The sequence below is a fragment of the Podarcis erhardii genome, assembly GCF_964252035.2.
Source record: "Podarcis erhardii genome assembly, chromosome: 1".
NCBI classification, from domain to species: Eukaryota; Metazoa; Chordata; class Lepidosauria; order Squamata; family Lacertidae; genus Podarcis; species Podarcis erhardii.
In genome coordinates, this window is record NC_138497.1 from 47,365,208 (window position 1) to 47,386,451 (window position 21,244).

At 40.2% G+C, this 21,244-nt stretch overlaps 1 protein-coding gene across 1 annotated transcript in view; it reads right to left on the minus strand.

The window, feature by feature from the left end:
* The window catches only part of PCNX1 (pecanex 1), an 82,893-nt gene that overhangs the window by 59,619 nt on the left and 2,030 nt on the right, over window positions 1-21,244 (minus strand). Inside the window, exons 2-5 of the mRNA XM_081839062.1 lie at window positions 7,393-7,601; window positions 6,635-6,740; window positions 5,441-5,486; window positions 3,265-3,354 (exon numbers count right to left, since the gene is read on the minus strand). Coding sequence (XP_081695188.1) covers window positions 3,265-3,354; window positions 5,441-5,486; window positions 6,635-6,740; window positions 7,393-7,601 — 451 coding nt within the window. The remainder of the gene's footprint in view (window positions 1-3,264; window positions 3,355-5,440; window positions 5,487-6,634; window positions 6,741-7,392; window positions 7,602-21,244) is intronic.

Here is a 21,244-nt window from a genome sequence, read left to right on the forward strand (position 1 = left end):
CTTATTTGAGAAAAGATTAGAGCCCATCAATGCAGTGCAATGAACAATGGTAACTAAGGTGACTGTTCTATTAAATTAAGAGTAGTGTAGGCGATAAGTCTTTCTCGCGCATTATATTCAGGGTACAACTCTGTCTGGGGTTCTTGCGCACTTTCTCACTTATTGTGGAGGAACTTATTGTTGACTGCACCCACTTGAATGTGGTTATCTTCCAAACTACCTGTGCAAATAAATAAGGTACAACTCAGTTCATTTGTTATATTCCCCTTACAATTCACAATATGCCACATCCAAGATTAACATAAGGTGGAGTGTTCTCCCTTGAATGTAATGCCAGAACAGACATAGTGAATGTTGTTGTGCATGCTACTTTAAGTGAAGATATCAAGTCCATTTTATTTTTGAGGGATTTTTTTCTAATACAGAAAATGCATTAGACAATGAAATCAAATAATGGTTTGGCTGCAAGTTCATCTTTTAGGGGCCTTCTTTTCCACACAATTCTAGTAGTGTTGATTGCAATCAACTCTTTTATTTGGCATGAATGATAAATTAGTTCAGTCTACATTTTAAATCAAGCCAACCATATTCACTTCAGTCTGGCTTCAGGCCTAGGTATGGTAGTGAAACAGTCTTGATCACCCTGACCCATGACCTTTATCAGAAGAAAGGCAGGAAGAGCACTACCCTCTTGATTCTCTTGATATCTCTATCTATATACCGCTGAGTATAGGGGGTGCTGAGGTCTAAACCACTGAGCCACTTGGGCTTGCTGATCATAAGCTCAACAGTTCAAATCCGCCCAACGGCGTGAGCTCCCATTGCTTTGTCTCAGCTCCTGCCAACCTACCAGTTGAAAAGCATACCAGGGCAAGCAGATAAACAGGTACCACTGCAGTGTGCTCTGGCTCTTGTCACGGTGTTCTGTGTGCCAGAAGCGGTTTAGTCATGCTGGCCACATGACCCGGAAAAGCTGTTTTTAGACAAACACTGGCTCCCTCAGCCTGAAAGCGGAGATGAGCGCCACAGTAGAATTTGACTGGACTTAACTGTCCAGGGGTCCTTTACTATTACCATTGTTGAGTATGGTACCTTCCTTGAACAACTTTGGGGATTGGGGCACTGTTTTACAATAATTTCACTTCTATCTGTAGGGCAGGTGACAGAGATAGCATTGAGGAACTACTACTCAGACCCATGGTATTTCAGGGGTCCATCTTGCCCCATTCTGTTCAACATCTAAATGAAACCACTGGGAGCTGTCATTGGAATACCATGCCTTCAGTATGGAAGATACCCAGCTATCCTTCCATGCCATCTGAATCAGGAGGGGTTGTTCACGTGCTGAATCAGGGTTTGGAAAAAGTGATGTGCTCGATAACGGTCAATGAACTAAAGGGGATCCTGTGAATCAGTTTCAGGAACCAGCTTTAGATGGGGTAACCCTCTTCCTGAGAGGTATTCAATCTGGGGACATTCCAGCTGCTGGTGGAAACACAGGTGATCTGTGGCAAAGTGAACTTATGCCCAGCTAAGGGTGTCTCGTCAGCTATAGCCATTGAACCTCTGTGATTCATGCTGATAACTTTCCAGAAATTTTTATGCTATCAGCCAAAGGTCTGGATAAATAATCAGTGTTTCCCAAACTTGAGTCTCCAATTGTGTTTGAACTACAATTCCCGTCATCCCTGACCACTGGTCCTGATAGGAGATGTAGTCCAAAAACAGCTGGAGACCCAAGTTTGGGAAACACTGCTATATATGTTATTAATAACAATAGGAAGAAGAATCATTTGTGCACCTACCTAGCACGTAAAGAACATGTGGGAGAAAAATGTGAATCAAAATACAGCTATCAATCATATTATGCACCTCCAAATTTAGAGATGCTGCTTTGGTTCAAAAAAGACATTTAACACAAAAATGCATGCATTTTTTTTCCTGGGGAGCCAGGAAAGCATCCAAAATGCTTTATCTTAGAGGAAGAATGCATATAAAATGTGCAATTCAAATGCAAAATGTCTGTGCATTATTTTAAAAATCTGTTGAAAACAAAAACAAACCTGGACGGACTTATGACTTAGTGCATGCAAAGCTAATTTAGCATGGAAATAAGTCTGATTTGTCAATTCCAGCAATTCTTCACTGTTAAAAGTAACATGCATCACATTGATAGAAAGCTTAAATAATGGAAGCATTAAAGCGGTACAAGGTAGAGATCATGAAATAAATATTATTTCATGGATCTTGGATACAAATTAGGAAAGGGAGAACAAAATGTTTGGGGCCAGATCAAGAGGCAAAGCATTGCATTTACATAAATATATAAACAAGCCCACAGATAATACCCTCCCTGCCATCAAATTAGCACATTTTTCCTGACTGTTTTCAATCTCTTCTATGTGCTTAGAGGAAGCTTTTTCCAGTGACAGAACTAAACTGTTGATATACGTATTAAGAAGCATTTATCTAGATAATAAGTAGTGGCTTTCATCACATACAATTAATCTAAGAACAGTTGTCTATGTCTTTGGTCATGATGTGCATTCTGGTAAGTGAATATGTGGACTGGACTTTACAATGTCTGTTCCGAGATCAACATACACTCAGTTCAGCAATTCCCACTGTTGGGGGAGGGGGGAGAAAACAGAAATGTGTATGTGTGTAAAAATATATTTAAAAAGGAAAAATAAGTAATGAGTTGACTTTCTGGTGAAGTCTTGTGTCACAACGGAAAGAATTATGCACATCCAATCATTAATGTTGTATGAATGTCATGTTAAGTATATAAGCTTACCGAGCAAAAAAAAATGCTGCAAACTGGAAGCCTGTGAAAATGCCATATGGTCATGTGGGAAGATCTCTTCATTAATTCTGTTCCAGATAAACTTTAAAGAAACTCATCAGTGTTTCATTTTAACTCACTGCAAACCTATGTCTATGAAGACTCATATTCTATGCATATGAATCCACGGAGGAAAGCACAGTAAAGTGCATCCTTCACACTTTGCCAGAAAAATAGAATAGGCGTTAGAAAACTTTTAAAGGGTGCTAATTTATTAGAAGGGGTTCACACCATCAATTTGCTTATGGAACGGATTTATGACACATGCTTAAACCTATCAATTGGTCACAGCACAATATGCAGCTAAACTAATAACACCATGCAAAACTTTAATTTCTAGACAGTGTTGATCTTGACCTAAATAGCATCTCAATGAGCTTAATATACGACAGCTTGCATAACAACATAATATGCCTTACCTTGCTCCTCGCTCCCTTCTTTACAGAGACTAGAACTTTGGCCAAGACTCAGACTGATATCATCAGAAGTCTTTGCAGTGTCTGTATCACCTGCACATCAACAGAAATAGTGTGTTAGTTTACAAAGCTGTATCCTGCAAACCTAAGAAGAGAATGCGTCTTTGAGGGGCATTATTTCTAGCTGGGATACTTAAGTACTGCACGTGGTATTATTTAAGTAAGTTACAACATTCCATCCTGCCATAGTACCAAATGAGCACAAAAAAGGTAAAGGACCCCTGGACACAGTCAAAGGCGACTATGGGGTTGCAGTGCTCCCTCACTTTCAGGCTGAGGGAGCTGGCGTTTGTCCATAGACAGCTTTCCGGGTCATTTGGCCAGCACGACTAAAGCGATTCGGGCGCAACAGAGCACTGTGACAGAAGCCAGAGCGCATGGAAACACTGTTTACCTTTCTGCTGCAGCAGTACCTGTTTATCTACTTGCACTGGCATGCTTTTGAACTGCTAGGTTGGCAGGAGCTGGGACAAAGCAATGGGAGCTCACCCCATCATGGGGATTTGAACCGCTGACATTCTGATCAGCAAGCCTGAGAGTCTCAGTGGTTTAGGCCACAGCACCACCCGCGTCCCCCCATGTACCAAAATGAGCACAATAGCATTGGTACTCATTCCTCTTGTACTAGTGCAACACTGCATTTTACAGCTCATGAAGCTATGCACATGTTTAAGTGAGAATCACCAGAGAACTTTTGTTATTGGGTGGCATATAAAGGCTGTACAGAAAATAAAACAAATAATGCTGTGCAGTGAGGCCGCTACTATGTTGCCCAGTCACCATCTTGTCCACTATTCCAGTATCAGACCCTTTCTGATGCCAACAGCGCTATCTACAAAAAACAGTATACACCCACCATACCCAATCAAGAGCCGTAAGCCCTCTTTTAACAGCAGCTCTCATGAAAATGACACATGATGAAGTGATGGACAACAAATACTAAAACCAAGGGAAATTTCATGATTTGAATTGAAACTGCAATTTTTGCCTTGCATCTCTTGCCTCTCCACAGAGCCATCCAATACTCAGAGTTTCTCTAGCCTACCTTCTCACAGTTGGAAAGCAGAGCAGGAAGATTACCAGACACTTGTCAATTAGTATGCACAACACTGTGACACACAGAGAGATAAAATATGTTCAAAGCAGAGAAAAATCTTGCTAAAATGACTAGGACAACAGGAGAGGGAACCTGGACCATGAGTTAGAAGCAGCTATCTACTTAGGCTGGCAGAAGCACCAATATGTCACAGAATAGGAAGTCTTTCCCAATCTAGAACCCAATGACAAGAAACACCATGGGTTGGCCTAGAGAACACATAACCAATGGTCTGCCACCAATCTCTGGCTGTGTATGGGTTCTATGATGCTGGGCAATATAGCCCAAGAGTATGGGCTGTGCATGATTTCAAGAGATAGTGGCCAGGAAAGGGTGTGCCCATTGGAGGAAGCTAGGAGCCTTTTCCTACCAAAACCATTGGGTTATACAGCTCATATCAAATACAGAACAGTATGATCTAATCAAAATGGATAGAGATTGTTCTGATAAGCAATATTTACTCAAAACTGGGAGGTGAGAATTACTACAAAGCATAACATGAAAACACTGAAGTATTTAACAGTTAGTTATTTCGCCAAAGGCATGAACACTAGATAGGAAAGGTCATCAACCAGCTCACTTACTGTAAGCTTAAATGTCACAGAACACACTTATGAAACATCCAGGAATTCATATATTCACTGACAAACAAATGCTAATTTTCTATTTTATAAAGTCATCTAATCCAAAATATTTTGGCAGAACAGAAAACTTCCATTTGATGTGCCAGATCATATACAAGCAGCAAGTTAGCATAATCTTGCAACCACTGACTACAGGAGAAAATGTGAAGTGGAGAAAAATATGGCTCCTGTCAATCTGTTTTATGGGTGGGTGCAGCCATTTTAAGTGAAGAAGCTGCAATAGCATTCTACTATAACACTTTCTGCTAAGTCTTGGCGATCTTTACAGATAGTCCTACACTATGCATCACTTGCCCATGAACCAACTGTATGTTGATAAATTGAAAAGGCTACTTGATACCAGTTGTGCTTGAGGATTAATTTCATAACTAGGCCTTACCTTTAATGGTAGCTGCAGTTCCACGCCGAGATAAGCCAGATCCAATCTAAAATGAAGCAACAAAGTTTATTTACCTGCCTAAACAATTATGACTCACAAAGACAAGTGAAATACCCAATTTCTCCCATGTATGCAGCAGGAGTATGGCACTTGCAAGAATAATAATGAATAATAAAACTGAAGAGCTGCATCCCCTGGTGCTCCTTGTGCAGATCGCAGCCTCTTCGATCCAGCAGAGGCTTGTGCAGGTGGAATGAGGAGAGATGACTTTCACCAAGTCCCTCTGCAGTTTTCTGTCCCACCTCCCATGCTGTTCTAAAGGGTTCCCCAAACTTTTGCAGCAGATCTGGGGAATTGGCAAAAATCACCTCCCTCCTTTTCTACTGATGGAAAGCCTTTACTAGATCCAAGTGGCTTGTCACTAGCTGCAACTCATAGTTGCTTGTTTTCTCTTTCTGAAAAAGCCACTATGTTGCTACTGATTCTTCAAGACTTCACAGAATACTTTTTTGTAAAGAGAAAAAAGCAAAGTAATTAATTTGGGATGATAGCAAGGAAACCCCGGCAATTAATGCCACAAAATAACTGCAATACATGAGGACACTTTACTTTGCTGTTTTAGTGATAGGAGTTAAAACTAGATTCCTTTCCACAAACACACCTTCCCTGCCACTCACAAAAGCATTTGCGCCTCAGACAATAGCAATAATTAGGTGTGAAAGAACAAACAGGTTTAATCTCTTTCCATTCTCACAAATTCATCTTCACAAAGTTTTGTCAACATCTGAAGAATAGGAGTGTATTATGTGTTTCAAGGAGCCACAGCAGCTCAGGATTAAAAACAAAACATATAAAGGGCAGCGGCAACCCAACAACAACGTTACTTCACTGCAAGAACAGCTTCAACATGCAACTTAGAAACATTTGAAATTACGCAATTTTTGATCCACACAATTTTGAAATAGCTAAGAATCTTCTAAAACCTGCAAAGCTGAAACCAACAAACTAATAAAGTGTGTTTAAGAGACTAGCAAAATGAGATTCTCAGCTGTCCTCAGACAGAGAAGACGGAACTAAAAATAAAGGTAACATCATGTATTGGAGCATATTTCTGCTGAACTTAACTGGAACAACAACAGTATCCATTATAATGGTATATAAAAAGAAAGCAGTTGTTGCATGATTAATTCTTACCTGGTTATTTAGGTCTAGGCCAGCAAAGGAATTTCGTGAACTACAGCCTACAGGAGGAGTGGCTTCTCGTACAAACTCTGACATCTCGATCCCTCCACCAGGATCACTAAATATGAAATGTTTAAGAAATCTTGATTATTACAGTATTCTGGTTGTTCATGACAAATAAGTCAGAAGGCACATCTGGGGCAAGTCTCTAGACAGCTGATAATGAGTTCATCTACTAAGCATATAGAACAGGGTTGTGAAACCTTTGATACTCCAGATGCTGTAAGACAACAACTCCAATTATCACTCCTATCACTGAATATGATGGCTGAGGCTAATAGTTAGGAGCGCAACACCACCTTGAGGACTACAGATACAGAAACACCACTACTACAATCAAAGTTTGCAGCAAAGTTTCAAATATGGCTGCAGAGATTTTGCTCAATTCCTTCCAACCGAAATAAACTTAGACAACAGTGCTTGTCTATATTTAGGATGTAAATCAGAATAACAGATTAGACCTTTCTAACAGAATGGATGGACTTGATGAACTACGTTCAAGGGGACTAAACTTGCAGAAAATTGCAGTCAAACATAACTATGCATGAGTGCTAGTTTGTGCATGAAGGGGTTAAGACTACAGAACTGGATTGCTAGACTCAGTTAGGTCACACCCCTCACCAGAACTACAACATGCTTTAAGCTGTTTAAGCCTTAGGTCATGACAGAGGGGTGGGGAGTATCCATCACATGGACTTAAGTTTCCTTACCTAGGTCCATTACTGTCCTTTCTTCTGGCAGAAGAGTTCCCTTGTTCTGTTTTTGCACCTCTATCCATACGCTCACTGGCATTCTTCTCCACAATCTCACCTTCATCAAGTGCCCTATGCAGACGGTAGTTTACCATCTTCAGAACAATGAATAGAGCGGCTATCACAGGGCAGTAGATTGCTACTATCACCATAGAAGAAGGAAGGGCCTTTCAAAAGAGACAAAAATAAATGAAGTCATTAAGAATACAAGCAAAAAAGTCACCTATCACAAAGATCTTGAAGTTTGTGTATGGCAATCTGCATATATCTTCTATAAATATCATTTTTATACTGCATTCTATGCAATGTTGTCCAAAACGGGTCTTATTGTTATACATATTAGGGTCATGGGGAAGAATCTTGAATCATATTCACATATTTAACCACACACAAGTTCATTAATGTTAGCAAGTAACGCTGGATTGAGTAAATGTATTCAACTGAAAAGACAGCCCTCTTTGGGTGGTAGGCTAAAAGTTAAGTAAACATGTGAGGGGGTTAGTGGGAATGAACATGTTAGTTCCACCTCCTATATCACTGTTCTTGACACTGTTTGTGAAGAGTGATTTTCTGAAGCAGGATGTCCTCCCTGTGTATTTTAAAATAGATGCCTCTTATTCAAAGTGGCTGAAGAGCACATCTTTATTTGCAACAACACAGGGACAAAAGCGATGAGATCTCTTGAAATTTTCAATAAGAGGATTAATATTTCTTAGGTTTAGCTCTGGGCTGCAATATTTTTCTATATCACATCTTGCATTTATTATTATCACCATCATCAGTTTATTAATCATCTTCTGTACAATCATCCAACGTGATGTACAAGAAAAAAAGTAGCCAAAAAAAGTTTTAAAACCATTTAAATAAACCCAAGTCCCCATATATATTTAAAACAAAACAAAAACAAAACAAGTAGGTATTCATAGCCTATACCCATTTATACAGCCGTAAAAGCCTGTCAAAATAAAAATGTTATCAACTGTTTCCAGAAAGAGCCGATAGCCGGCACCTGTTACTTCTCAACAGGAACTCTGTTCCAAAGTACATGGGCAGCCACACTAAAAGTCCTGCTGTGAGTTATTGTTGATCAGGCTTCTGAGATCTTTGAAACTTGCAGGAGAAACGTAGCCACAATAATCTACCGGACATATAAGGGATAAGATGGTCTTATCCAAGAGACTTTTTTTAAAAAGCGCCCATTTCTACAATACACACGCAAAATAACATAAGTACCGGTAACAGTGCCAGAAATAGTCTCACCTGAAGACTTAAATAGCTTCCTTTGGTCAAGGCAAATAGGGAAACACGAAACAAGGCTTTTGCTGTACAGTTCCATAATCAACCCCCAGGCTCATTCCTCCTTCTCCCACCCTCATATTGCTTTCAGTACTTTCAATAAAAAATTTAGATTTCCCTATATAAAGAATCCCTAGCCTCTGTTTAGGTTTACAAATAGTTTTTTCCACTTCTGAGGCAGAAAGGATTAGTCACAGACACACCAATCCATTTTAGCTATAATGCATCTTTTGTTAAATGTTACCCTGAGAGAAAGGGAAGGAAGTTATGGTACTAAGGTTGCATGTAATGGAACCACTGACATACTTTTGCTTCCACCTGTACGACCTGGAGCAGAAATTCTGCAGGCCTCTCATGAATTGCTTTATATGGTCCCCCCCGCCCCTTTTAAAACAACAAACCCCTTGGTAATGATCATTGGCTCAGGTGACTAGTAGACGGCAAAGCGAAATAATAAAATAACCATTGGATCACCTAAGTACAGTGACCTCGGAAAGTAATGATTAATTTTAGACAAATAATAAGAAAAGCAAAAAGAACCACACACATTAACACAGGCAACTCAAAGTCAGCTACCCTTACCTGAAAGGCAGCAGAAGTTTATTATATATTGCAAAATGAAATTTTAAAATTTTTACTGAAAAATAATAATCCACTCACGATTTTGCACAAGATTATACAGGGAGGGTATGATTCTTCATCAAAATTCCCTTAATTATGATTCTATCAAATGTGCGTTTTCATTATCATTATCATCCCAACTGATAATATCCTCTTCCAACTCCTTATTTTCTAATGAACAAATGAATATGTGTAGATCAGAAACTGTAGACCCTGAGCAAGCCATCTCTTTTCAGCAGCTTAATGAATACGAAAGCTGTCAGAAGGCTACACTAATTAAAACTTTTTTCCCTGACAAGATGTAAATGACTTTTATTCATTCAACTATAGTTGTAAGAAGGTACCAAGGCAACCACCTAGCAATTATAAGAACACTATACAGTTTCTAACAATGCATTTTCCCAATTTAAACAGTATGAGACAGTACATGCACATATATATAAAGTGTCAGGTCACCACTATTTCTTCAAGATATTACAAGGCAACACCAGGGAAATATGCACCAAGGAAAACTAGCAACACTTCTGTCACTTTATTTACCTGGTACTTTCTTATGACACAACATATGTACCCTGCCAGATTCACTCCAGCAATGTCACACAGATCCAGCAATGTCACACAGATCCAGCCTCTTTTATCAAGCTCTTGGTGTACATTCCTCACAGTTCTATGAGTCTAGATACCCAATTAACTTTCCGTTTTCTTCAACTATCCAGCTTGCTACATACATCAGATCCATTCTACTCTAAAGGTCATCCGTTTCAACCATCCATTCATGATTCAAAAGCCCTCAGACTCCAATATGACTCCAAGTTCATAGCTACATAAAGAAAAAATGTGCTAGTGTCAAGGATTCCATGGCCCCAACTGGGAACCCCAGCATCTGAGACTTCACATAATAAGCCTCTTGTGACAGAATGCTCAGGTGATAGAAACTCCAACTTCCAACACAAAAAAGAGCAGGATGCAACACTGACTACAGATCCATTGACAACGCTTGATCTTAGATAAGGATGCTGCACGACCCAGCCTTGGCCCAGCCCCATACTATCTTGGAAGGACAGAGAATGTGGGAAGTATATTTTAGGAAGCCTTATAAAAGGGAAATGACTTGGCATAGAGACCATTTGGCAAGAAAATATGCATTAGAGGAAAGTGGGATTCTGAATTGGTACTGTTAAAAATAGAATTTGCACTCTCCATTTATATAATGTTTAATATAATGAAAAGGTTATTTGCAGGAATGTTTGATGAATGGTTCACAATGGATATTTTATATAATGCATTTAACTGATAGTCTCAACCACAGTTTTACTCAGTACAATTACTTTTTATTCTTTTATCTTTCCCTTCAAAATATTTGACTCCCTTAGATATAAGCAACTGATTGTCTAGATGTAGCCTGAACTTACTGTTTTGCCAGGCCTTTGGCTGATTAAATATTGTATGACCTCTTAAATGTGTTTGGGGGAGCGGATCATTAGTTTGGTTTTGTTTTTTATCATGTATGTATTTTGTGTTCTCATTTTGAATTTTTTTGTTATGAACCACCCTATGATCTTCTGAAGAAGGGCAGTACTGTATAAAAATTTAACAACATCATATTGGGGCCCCATTAATGGAGCAGTACTTTTTCCCATATCAACATACTCATACTCTGAATTCATCTGCTGGGGCTCTTCTCCACTTACCGGTACCTCTTCCACCAGAGAAACAACAATCATTTACAAGGGAGGGGGCTTTCTTGGCATGGCATCCCAGTACAGTCGTACCCCAGTACAGTGGTACCTCAGGTTAAGTACTTAATTCGTTCTGGAGGTCCATACTAAACCTGAAACTGTACTTAACCTGAAGCACCACTTTAGCCAATGGGGCCTCCTGCTGCCACTGCGCCGCTGGAGCACAATTTCTGTTCTCATCCTGAAGCAAAGTTCTTAACCTGAAGCACTATTTCTGGGTTAGCGGAGGCTGTAACCTGAAGCGTATGTAACCTGAGGTACCACTGTAATGGAATGCCCTACTCAAACAGGTCTACTTGGTTCCGACAGTGCTATCATCAATTAACCATTTCCCCCCCCCCAAAAAAAAACAAGAAAAAAAAAGCTTTTACTTCAACTCTAGAGATTAGCATATCAGCCAAATATTTTATCTGTTGATTGCTTATGCATTTATTGTATTGGTTTCATACTGTATACCTCCCTGGAATCTAAAATATACATGTTTTAAATAAAGTTTGCTATTTAAATAAAGGTAGCTAAGTGTTATGAAACTTCAAAATTCACATTATTCTGCAAAAGTACTTCTCTAGCCCAATTAACAAATGTGTACAAATCAGAAATCTTGAAATCAACAGTAGGTTCCAGGCATTTTTGTTTTGTTTTGTTACACACACAGCTAAGAATATAGCAATAAATAAAAGTGTAAGAAAACATAACCAATTAAACATTCCAGTGGCAATGAGAGTTAAATAATAAGTAGGTAGAACAGAAGAGAAGATCAAGCTATCATAACTGAACATGTTTAAGAAATTTTAATATAATGATTTTATCTTTGTACTTTGTAGGTTTCTGAAGATGCAGCAACTGGACAAGCTTCCAGCCACATTAAACATTGGAACAATTCATCTCGCTCAACAAAGCAGCCCAATTAGGCTTTAGTGCAGACCTATTCTAGGCTACACATCTGGACCACTATGATCTACTGCAATGTTATAGCCATATATAAGGTATCATTACAAAACTTTTCAGATTCTGTACTGTCACAAAGGGACATAGAATTCTACAGACCTAGCAGTCATTTCTGTGTTTAAAATGAGCCATAGTCTTGATTTTTAAAGGATCAGTAAAAACTATTGAATGTCTGTATATAAAAAGTTCAAGCACATACTGGTGCATCAAATAAATCTTTTTATCAATAACAAACCCCTTAAAGAGTTCTGAGCCACTACTAAACATTGCTGTTTCTCCACCAAGGTCATATATGCACCTTTATAATTTCATGTACCACTGCTACACAGTAAGCAGCTTCTCCTTTTCCTGCTCTGAGTTAGGGAAGGGTGATGATGGGCTTATTTTTCAACAGCAGCACTTCAAGTTGTACTGCCCAGCAACAGCCAAGATCATAGGCCAAGCTCTCTTTTCTACAGGGGGGACTTCCTCAACCACTGCTCAGTGACAGTGGTCCAAATCAGAACAGGGAAGGAGGGAGGAACCTGACAGCCACAATTGGTGGCTTGGTTAGCAAAGCCAGTCAAAAATTGCAGATCACTGCCTTGAATATTTATTCAGTATAGGTGTACAGTCCTGTGGTTGCGGACGGGATCCATTCTGGAGGTCCGATCGGATCCCGAGGTTTCCGCAACCTGAGGACTGCTTCTGCGCATGCGTGCGCGGCAAAACCCAGTACAGTGGTACCTCGGGTTACATACGCTTCAGGTTACAGACTCCGCTAACCCAGAAATAATACCTCGGGTTAAGAACTTTGCTTCAGAATGAGAACAGAAATCGTGCTCTGGCGGCACGGCGGCAGCGGGAGGCCCCATTAGTTAAAGTGGTGCTTCAGGTTAAGAACGGACCTCCGGAACGAATTAAGTACTTAACCCGAGGTATCACTGTAATATGCTTCCGGGTTTGCCACTTTCGCACCCCAAAGTTTACGTAACCAGAGGGTTACTTAACAGGAGGTACTACTGTATATGAGAATAGAAGCACACAAATTACTGTTAGGTACCTTCAAATTTACAGGCTAGGAAGTCTAGAAATGAGTCAGACAATTCAGGAGATTCATGCAAGGTATGAAGAGAATAACAACAACAACAACAACAATTTATACCCTGCCCATCTGGCTGGGTTTCTCCAGCCACTCTGGGCAGCTCCCAAACCAATCTTAAAAACACAATACAGCATCAAACATTAAAAACTTCCCTAAACAGGGCCACCTTCAGATGTCTTTATAATAATAAATATTTTAATTGAATAATAAAAATGTTAATGCTCTGCAGAAACTGGAAAGAATAAGTTTCAGTGGTTATCTTTTAAACAATACTATGCTGCAAATAAAAATATGTCCATGTTGTAATAAGAATTTTTTTTTTTACTGAAATTTGTTCAACATAACTACTGTTCACTGTTTTATCTTTTGTAAACCACTTTGAGGGTTTTTTTAAATCAAGTGGTGTAGAAATATGTAACATATCTACAGGTGTAGAGAACGTGGAGTTGCCCAAAGATTGATATTGCTCATAGAATCTAGAATCTTACTAGTTGGAAGGGAACCTAAGGGTCATCTAGTTCAGCCCCCTGCATTGCAAGAAACTCAGCTAAAGCATTCATGACAGTGGTGGCCATCCAACCACTGCTTAAAAACCTCCAAGCAAGGACAGTCCACTACCTCTCGAGGGAGACTGTTCCGCAGTTAAATGATCCATCGTTAGATGAGCAGTGAGGTAGCCAAGTTTGCTGATGATACCAAATTGTTCAGGGTTGACCGGTGTTAGAAACTGAGATAAGAAAGCTAGGAGCTAAATAGTACCTTCAACCTAGGTTACGGGCACCACAATGGAGTGTCTAGGGCCGGCACATTTTTTTTTATAACAAGAATACAAAGCTGAAAATTAATTAGCTGTGGCTAAAATCTTATGTTCATTTTTCACGTGGTCTAGTCCTCATCTGAAGACGGCAAAAAAGGCCATACTTCTCCTGCCCGCCCTCCTAATATTCTTATGAGGGTCCCTTCTCCAGTCTTGAGAGAGTGGCTGGAAGTGGGGAGGCAGAAAAAATGTCCTCCTTTCCTTCTAGCAATTGCAGTTTTAATCTGAAATCTTGGGCGCAATACTGCACCCAAAGCTCAGAAACTGCTCGCATTAATGAAATTCCCTGTTGCAAACCATGCCTAGAACAATAGGAGATTTGAACGCTGGGGTTGACCCAGTGTGTGACAGCTGCGAAAGAGGAAAATCCCTTATTGGGGATCATTAGACAAAGGACTGAATACAAAACTGTCAATATTATAATAACATTATACAAATCTATGGTGTGGCCACACTGGGAATACTGTTTAGAGCAGGGGTCAGCAAACTTTTTCCACAGGGGGCCGGTCCACTGTCCCTCAGACCTTGTGGAGGGCCAGGCTATATTTAAAAAACAAAACAAAACAAAACAAAAAAACACAAGAATTCCAATGCACACTGCGAGGGGGGCAAGTAGTCCTCCTCCCCACCCCACCCCCACCCGCCTTCTCGGTTTGCCCCCTGCCTCATTTGCCGAAGGGCTGGCTGCGGTGGCACAAGACGGGCTTCCTCCCCGCCTAGCGAAAGAAGGCGCTGCGCTTACCTTCCCAGGGGCTGCACACCACTACCGCTGCTGCTTTTTGTGAAGCGGGTAGGCAGAGCGAGCTCGTCCGCTCCGCTTTCTGGCCCACAGGAGCACCAGGGTGGTGGTGATGGTGACGGGAAGAAGAGGCTGAGTGGCGGAGGCTCTGCCAATCAAACACCGTGCCTGGTTTACCTCAGTGCGGCGCAGGGACATCTCTGCCAATCAAACACCGCTAAAGTAAACCAGGCACAGTGTTTGATTGGCAGAGACACCACCGCTTGGCTTCTTCCTCCCATCGCCATCACCGGGAGTCTCAGCTTCACGGTGGGTTCCAGCTTCATGGTGCGGGCCGGATTTAGGACCCAGGTGGGCCCAGGAACCGTAGTTTGCCGACCCCTGGTTTAGAGTTCCAGTTGCACCACTCCAAAAAGGATACTGTTGACACACCAGTAAGTGAAGCTTAAAGGTACTTCCATACAATCTACTCGTAAACTTTGAACATGCCGTGCAAATCAGTTCTTTGGTAAACAAGATTGCCCTGGCAAATCTATTATTAATAGATTAATGTTCTGTATTGAGATTTCACCACAGCCACCAATCTTTCATTCACAAAGAGCACCTTGACTTAAACCTTCATTTTAAAATGTATAACTAATAATTCAACCTCTTTACCACACCAGTAATTTAATGCTCTGAGTCTTAGACTCCCCTGCATATTAACCCTTTCCCTGACTTAGGAGGTCTGCCCCCTTATAACTTATTGAAACATCTTCACCTTGCCAGACTGGATCAAGCTTGAGCACTCCCCGCCCTAAAGCACTATGGTGATGAAAACAACACTGCAATACCCAATTGCCTCAACACCCCCAGAGATATATCTACTTAAATGCAGCAACTCCTTTAATTATGCAAATCAACACAGTAAAGGTTCCTCAGAGTGCTCATAAACAAAACTGAAGTTGTCAAACCGAAGTTGCCATGGATTTTTTTTAAAGCCCATGTATGTCGCTGCCAGGATGCTTAGGAATCCAAAATATTTATTCAGCCCAGAGTCTAAGAACTGAATGTTTGATCTCTGATTTTAAAATTATTTTTGGAGCACTGTATATCAGAGACCCCTTAGAGTTTACCTTCAAGAAAAAGCATTTGTCATAGACCTGACAAGAGGGGTGTTGACCCAGTTTAATACTCATCAGCACCTGATTAGAGATGGGTTTTATAAAGATCAATAGTGGCCCATGACAGTATCAAATTCAACATATATGTGAAAAGAAAACTGGACATTCAACATAGTTACATAGTTTCTTCTTTGAAGAAAAAGAAATCTTTCAAAGATGAGGGAGTTAGTTGAAAGGGGAGAGAAAGGAAAAGTTGCTGGAGCCTGAATTGGTTATGGCTACTCAAGTAAGATCTTTGGGACAAGAGTGAACAGTTCACTAAAGATATCAGCTAAATATGCTGAGGAGGTAAAAAGGCAAACGTCATACAGTACTAGAAACACAACTGGAAATAAAGGTGCCACTATCATCACACAGTGACATAAATGTATGGCAGCACCACACTGGGAATAATGTGCACAACTCAGGTTGCCAATCTATGGGACACTACAGATGAAATATTTATGGGCATTTAGTTTTAAGAAATATGAGCTAGGGAAAATGTGTTACAGGTTTATAAAATTATGTGCTGGTGTGGAAAGATTTAAAAGACTCTCCCTCTGTCACAATATTTGTTATTAGTTATTCCTTAGCCACGTTTAATTCCAAATTATCAATAAAACTCAAGAAAGCACAAGAAAGAAAAAACATTATATGAAGAACACAAACAGCAATCCAACATCAGAAGCAACAATAAAATCAATTTCCAAAGGGATCACTGTATTAGTATTTTGCTGCAAACATGGCACCTTAAAGATTTACCAATTACCAATTTATTATATATAAAATAAAATCAGTATCGATGCTCAGATAAAAAGCTTTATTCAAATAATTTCAAAGCAAACAAAGCAAGTGCCCTGCAAGCATCTCTGGGAAGTTATTCCATAGCCACACCAGGCGTTCTCCTTGGTCACCACCCATCAAACCTCCAAAGAGGGGAAGGGAACCTTTAAAGCAGTCCCTGATGAACTGCAGGTTTCACATGAGAAAAGATGGTTCTTTAAATGCCTGGGTACCAAGCTGCATATAGGGCTTTCCAGGAAACAATGGCACACTATTATTACTACAATCACCTCTTAAACACATTTAATGTGATTTCAACCTTACATGGTTGAAGGCCAGTTGTTTGGAATCACACATATTAAATGCATGGAATGCAGAGAGTTTCAAAGCTCTTTTTGCTCTAGGTTTTGCCTTGCTTACTGCACTCTGGGGTGTTCTTGTGAGATGTCTCCTTTGCTTGGGGGCGGGGGGGGGGGCAAGGCCCAATCACAGCACTGGCTCCAGAAAGGTAACGATGTTCACACAGGGATGGTTCAAGTATAAGCATTTTTGCATATACAAACCATTCCCAGATCATAACCCTATGCAAGATACATTTGTACTGTACTTTCACTGTTATTTTATTTGTACCACACTTTTCTACCAGAAACACCTATCAATTTGAATTATACACCAAAAACAAACATTAAGCTTTCCCCCCCTTTTTTTTACTAGTTCTGGACTGAAAATCTCTTTCAAAACTGGAATGAACAATTGGCAATTTAGGGTAAATTTTTAATCCTATGATGCTACCCTGAAATCAGCCTTCCCCAACCTGGTGTCCTCCAGACTACAACTCCCATCAGCCCTGATCACTGACCATGCTGGCTGGGGTCCAAAACACCTGATTGGGGAAGTCTGCCTTAAATACACCAAGAGATCTCTCTTCTCACTTTAATAAAAGCCTTGCTGTTGCTTCAAGCAGTGGTGCAGCTGCTCCAGCCACGTTCCTGGAACAGAATGCCCTTGGGAATGACCCCACGTCATAACGTAGCATCATTCCCAGGGACATTCTTGAGGAGAAAAGATGGCTGTCCCCAAAAGACTCTTATTTTCGGTTTGCCACTTCAGCCATTTAAACCTGCAAATTAAGTTCTGCATTAATAGAGATCCTCTACTTTCCCTACACATTTTTATTCTTTCCCAGTTTTACACCACAATTTCCTCTCATGCCTTGCCAACTCCCTTCCTCTGTCTGCATCCAAATTTAAAGTACTGTAAACTGAATTCTGTGTGTGTGTTTACATCATTATGTCTGTGTAGCCTGGGAACAAGTCAACAGCTGATGTGAAATGGACAATGGGGGAGGGAAAACACAACCAGCATTTCTAAACATAACACATTTGTGTGTGCTAAATATCAGAGTTATTTGTTAGGCTTTTTATAAGACAGTTTGGAGAAGCTTTAACATGCCCATTAAGGGTCTGAGCATTTCTTTGGGTGGCAGAACTCAAAGCAAACCTTATGTTAGCATAGCAAAGATCTATCTCTACACCGACAATGTACCTCCAGGCTTTCATGATGCAATTTCCTTTTACCACTCTGTTGACAAGAGTTCTGCTTGTCTGCCACTTCCAAATATAGTCCTTTCAAAAACTTTTTTAGACTTATAGAAATGTACAGAACTAATGCAGCATTTTGTGCACTTATATAAAGGCACATAAAAAGCCCTAAGCAAACACCAAACCAACAAAACAAAACTGGCTCAGTATACACACACACACACACACATTTTGCTTCATATGGAAGGCCAACAGTAGCAAATGAGCAGGTGGGGGGGGGGACAAGGGAGGACACAAGCTGAGAATTGCTCAGCCCGCACATGGCAACGAAGACAGCCAAGTTAGAGATTAATTAAGAATTTCTGTACCAATACATCTCCATGTGTGACATTATGACTCTACAGGAACGTTTGTCATTCTTTGAAGCAAAGTAACCTGTACAATGCAGCTATACAACTGCTGACAGCAGTACACTGGTTCCCACATATTTGCATAATAGGAACTGCTACTAGGACACAGGTAAGATTCTATTCATCACTGACACACAGTCAATTAATAATGCAGACAAAGCTCTTCAATTAAGTATAAAAATCTATAGTCACCTTTGTACAGTTTTTCAGGCTTTTCATATTATTAATAGAATCTACACCCAATTATGGAAGTCTGTTTTTCCTCATGCTATTGTGATTACTGTGAGCCACTTTGAGCACAAAATTTGTTGTTGGAAAAGTGGAATGCAAATATTAAATCAAATCAAAGTGAGTTAAACTTCAGGTGAGCGTACTGAATTCTCTAAATTGTTCCTACTACTGTTCCTTCTAGTTAAAGGGTTGCCGCCTAGAACTCCCTTTTTGAAAGAAAAAATACGTAAGCTTAGGACTCAAATTGAAACACCAACAATGGTGAAACACTTCCTGGCACACATCTGGATATTGCTTATGCAACAGCCAACATAGCCACACCCATGTATAGCAGTTAGCCCCATTCATTCTGCCCCTCAATAAGCAACACAGTAGGGCTTTACGGCAAAAGACAGGCATGGCTAAAACTGCCACTCATAGTGGGAAGGGTCTATTACAAATAAGGCAGAGCTTGGGCTGTAACCCACACCAACCCTTGCTATTGGTCTATGCCACTGTGCCAACTGGGGCAGGGGGATTTACCCTGAAATGTGCTTGAAAAATGAGAAACTGTAATTTTGAAGCTAACCAATCCTGTATACAGTCACAAACCACATCCTAAACGACTCCAGTTACCTCAAAAATGTGCTGTAAATATTTCTGTATTGTGCAACTGCTTCAAGGGCACAGCTCCAGAATGCCTACAGTAAACAGCACTTCAAAAAGTAAGGAATAAGATGACCACAGTGGTTCTATCTATTTAAAATATGTCTAGACTACACACATGGCAAAATATGAAAAAGTTAAAACAGACAATAATGATTCAAACCATTTAACTTACAACTAATTTGATCTATATCTATATATTTCCTGTTACCATCCAAAGCTATTCAACAATTATTTCCCCCCAAAGAATCTAATAGATTATCATTTTCCTGTTTTTTCCTTATTTGTAAGCACAAGAGACTAACAATAATTATTCTTATGCATCTGAAGAAAGAGGATTCTAAAACAGTCATTGCTCCAGCAACAGCTCTGAAATGTCAACTCGATTCCATCACCTTGTATATTTTTCTCCTGGCAAAGCAGGCCTTTACAAACTATATCCTACCCATGCAGACTCCAGTTCGGGGCAGTGTACTGAAGCTCAGGGGTAGAACACATGCTTTGCTGGGAGAGACCCTATATGAAACCCTGGAGAGCCACTGAGCTAGACAGAGCAATGATCTAATGGTGTAGGGCAGCTTCCTACGGTCACAGTAGCTTGGGTTAGCATTCTCCAATGATGTACAATAGGTTTTAAGAGAAGGGTAGACAACATCTTTTGCATTTCCTACTGAGGCACCAAGAACAATTTGCATTTACAAAGTGGGCAATGAGCCAGCAACAGCCGATACATGTCTTCTTGCTACATATAAGGCTAAAAAAGAAATCGAAACACTGTCACTGCAAAATGCTCGTGCTCATGATATCATCCCTTAAACCATGACCACACTGAAACTGTTGAATTTAGAAACACAGCACATTTGGAGGAGTTCTTCCTTTCCCCCTTAATTGGGCCTTTCAAAATGCCACTCTAGAGGTTCATGCTTCTCTCCACTAGAACTAGAAAGAACACATTTTAAAGAAGCATTAAGTCTGGGAGGTGCTAAGAAGAGTGTGGAGGCCACACAAAAGTTCCTTAAGGATCACCCAACACCAGTAAACCCTCACAACCACACAGTGAGCCTGTGTCTTGAGTAGTTAAGTACAAAGGTTGACAAAACAGTTGTGCAATTGCTTCAGCATGTATGTATCACTCATCTAGCCTTCCCACATCGACTATGCTACTACAAAGTTTTTAGATGTAGACACACAACAGGCACAAGTTAACTGCAAGTGGGCACATACTGAGGCAAATACATGTATCAAATTATGTACAAATCAACCCAAAACATATTCCAAATATGCCAGTTTGATTTCTAATGGTCTGTAGTATTACCAGAGAAACAAAAGAGTACTGGATCCCAGTTACACTTGGCTATCCTTCAGAAAGACAACTTGCCTGATAAGGCAACTTTCAGAAATGGCTTTTGCTAGAAAATGTTTAGTCATAAGCAAACTATGATTGCTCATCTATTACACATTACAGCTTCGGATAGAAAGCCATGAGCTGTCACTGTCTCCCATTTCCTTGCCAATAATATATTGCTTTCAATCATGTGACAAAGCCTCCCCCACACGCGTGATAACAAGAAATAAGCCAAGACTGAAGTTCAGAAATGTAACCATAGCCATGGAGTCTTTCCCAATACTTTTTTAATTGCAAGGAGTTTACTCTCCTGTCAAACTGCAGTAATTGCTAATGAAACAAGTAGACACTTGCACTGAGCTCTTCACTCCTATAGCTGCAAGCTCATGCAGGGTTCTCCCTGGAGTCTCATTTGATGAACCACACATACATCTTTTACAAGTCAGCTTTTGCCTTGTATGTTTACTTG